Source organism: Anoplopoma fimbria, chromosome 13 (genome assembly GCF_027596085.1).
Source record: "Anoplopoma fimbria isolate UVic2021 breed Golden Eagle Sablefish chromosome 13, Afim_UVic_2022, whole genome shotgun sequence".
Lineage (NCBI taxonomy): Eukaryota > Metazoa > Chordata > Actinopteri > Perciformes > Anoplopomatidae > Anoplopoma > Anoplopoma fimbria.
The window spans coordinates 7,924,393-7,927,341 of NC_072461.1; the positions used below are offsets into that span (position 1 = coordinate 7,924,393).

The following is a 2,949-nucleotide window of genomic DNA, read 5'->3' on the forward strand; positions in this document are numbered from 1 at the left end:
GGTGTCATCTCTAAATTTCCACACAGTTTATTACATTCTGGTCTGTCCACGCTCACTTAGCCCGCCTGCCACCTTGACTGACCCACGATGCCTCGGGCTTCATGTGTTGCCATGACCATGAAACAATTAGCCACCCATATTGTGAAGCGTGCAGGCCTCAATAGGACTTCTTCCTGAAACTTGTTTTCCTCCTTCTGACAGTCTTTATCTTTTGTATCTACTGTAAGTGGATTTGTGTCTGGGATTTGTTTTATTGACGGCAGCAGTTATAGCAGTGAGGAGTATGTGGTCTTTTTTTTTCTGAGCAGCCCTCTACATTATGTAGTATTATGAGTGCTTGTACTAAATTTAGCACTGCTTTTCTTGATGTTGATGCAACCAGGCTGTCTTCTCAAATACTCAATGCTGTATGGTACTGTGTAATAACCTAATATAGGGGGAAAATAATGTTTGAAGCTCTCTCGTGATGTTTTCTCAAGAGCTATTTTCTTTCTCAATCTGTTGTTTCCGTCTTTCCCACACACACAGGGGACTATCTGAAATAGGGACAGGAAGAGGGAGCTCTGGAATAAGAGGAGAGAGAGAACAGGACACTGAGAACATATCATATCATAAATGTAATACCAGCCTCCATTTTAGAAAAACAAATTGCCCATCTTTTTTTGCTTTTGACTCTGAGATGGATTTGATGGATAGGCAGTGGGTTCGTTCAATACCCATTCCTGTAAGACCTCAAACACCCCATGCACTCCACTGATTGCCCATCATCATCATCATCATCATCATTATCATCCCTGTAGCCCGTAAACGCAAATTGATAAATTGACAAGTTGCTTACTGCTTTGTTTTCTCAACAACACAGTCAATGGTTCATTCCTTATACGAAGGTGTGATGATGATGAGACAGGTCCCAAGTGAAACTTTTTTTTCAGAACAGGCCGTGGTCTCTGCTTGGCTCATTACCCTTTTAATTGGCTCAACAAAGATGCACTCATATTTCTTAATGACAAACTTTGATTGCTTTTATTGTTTCAGTGCTACAAAGCCATGGTGTGGGACGGAAACCCCGCTCGTCTCCTGATAGAATGCATGGAATCAGCACATGACACGTGTTGCATGGCAATATAACGATGGCTACCGTCGCATATAGGCTATATACTGTAGCTACAACACTGAATAAACATGAGCTTGTACATTAAGAGCGAAAGTTCCCGTCTTGTCTCATTTCATCAGCGGATAGTGAACCCGGGTTTTCTTTCTTTTTTTTACACGGTCCTCGAACACGCACCGAAAAGAGACTGTCCCTGAATGAAAAGTCTGGATTGTTTTGTTCCCCCCAAACAGTCAGCAAACATTTCCTGCTGTCTGATGTTTCACTCCATCCTTAAGTAAACACAATGTGTTCAGCGTGTGTGGTTATGGTCTGTGGAATTTGCATCTAATGATCTTCTTGAAAGCACTTTGGAAGTCTTTGTTGAAGTAGGCATATATGATGGGGTTGAGGAGAGAGTTGGAGTAGCCCAGCCAGTTTATGACTGCGCCCAGCCAGTCGGGCATGTAGCAGCTCTCTGCACAGAAAGGCAGCACGAGTGCGACGATGAAAAAGGGCAGCCAGCAGAAGATGAAAGTCCCCATGATGATCCCCAGCGTTTTCACCGTTTTACGTTCCCTCGCCAGCGCTATCTTTCTCTTTGCCCCGGAGTTCTTTTCATTCATGTGTTCGTAGCCCTGCGATGAGGACTGGGGCGTGTTGGGCAGAGGCAGGTGCGTTTTTGAGTTGCTGATAACTTCTATGATCTCAAGTGACTCTCCCTCCTCTCCGTGCTTCACCGCGCCGTTTACGCACGGAGAGCTGGGCTTCCAGCCTTTGCCCCCGGCCTCCCCGTTGGTCTTCTTGTGGAAGATGGCCGGAGACACAGCCAAGCACTTGTCGGACACTTTTGTTTTCTCGGGTTTCTTCACTGTCTTTCGAATCCGAAACCGAGCAGCCTTGAATATTCGCCCGTACAGGACCAGCATGAGGATGAGAGGGATGTAAAAAGCCCCAAATGTGGAGTAGATGGTGTAGCCCGGGTCCTGGCTGATGATGCATGCGTCGGGGTCTGCCCTGTCTTCGGCGCTTCTCCAGCCTAACATAGGCGGAATAGAGATGGAGAAACCGATTAGCCAAGTCACGCTTATCAAGATTGCAGCTCGCCTTGGTGTCCGTTTATTTACATAGTCAATTGGGTCTGTTATGGCCCAGTACCTGTCCAAGGCAATTGCGCACAGATGCAGGATGGATGATGTGCAACACAGTACATCCAGAGAGATGAATAAGTCACATATCTCCTGCCCCAGTGTCCACTTGTTCAAAACCTGGTAGAGGGCCGCCATTGGCAGAACCAACACCGATACCATGAGGTCTGTCACGGCCAGAGATCCAATCAGATAGTTAGCCACATTCTGGAGAGATCTCTCCAGGGCGATGGCTGCCACGACGCACGCATTGCCAAATATGGAGCAGAGGATGAGGGCCCCCAAGAACAGAGAGGTGATAATCTGGTAACTCAGCTTCACCTCTGACGGAGACCCAGAGCCCGTGCCATTCTCACTTCTTCTGTCCCAGTCGCCAACCACGTCAGCCCCGTCAGGGTAGCCGCCGGTCGCGTTGCTGCCGTTGCCGCTTGTTGTTATAAAATCCATAATGCGACCACACTGAGAGCGCAACTTTTCCCAGAGCAGTGAAGCAGGACCCAGTCAGCCCCTCAGACCGCTGCCGCTGTGCGTTTTACCGGGGTCCATCGGAGTTACCGCTTTCGTGCTGTCGCTCTCAGGACGCATGACGCAGAGGTGTTTGTGTGTGTGTGTGTGTGTGTGTGTGTGTGTGTGTGTGTGTGTGTGTGTGAGGGGTGTGTGTGTGTGTTGTAGCCCGTGAGTGTTGACAGCCGGGTGCGCTCACTGGTACTG

General features: G+C 48.1%; 1 protein-coding gene across 1 annotated transcript; it reads right to left on the bottom strand.

Moving 5' to 3' along the window:
• Positions 1 to 1,416: 1,416 nt before the first annotated feature.
• Positions 1,417 to 2,685, bottom strand: htr1aa (5-hydroxytryptamine (serotonin) receptor 1A a). Its single transcript, XM_054611475.1, has one exon. The coding sequence runs from the start codon at positions 2,683 to 2,685 to the stop codon at positions 1,417 to 1,419; it is 1,269 nt and encodes a 422-aa protein (XP_054467450.1).
• Between the last annotated feature and the right edge of the window lie 264 nt (positions 2,686 to 2,949).

Excerpts from the sequence above, each read along its gene's own strand:
- htr1aa (XM_054611475.1), bottom strand. The coding sequence starts at position 2,685 with ATGGATTTTATAACAACAAGCGGCAACGGCAGCAACGCGACCGGCGGC.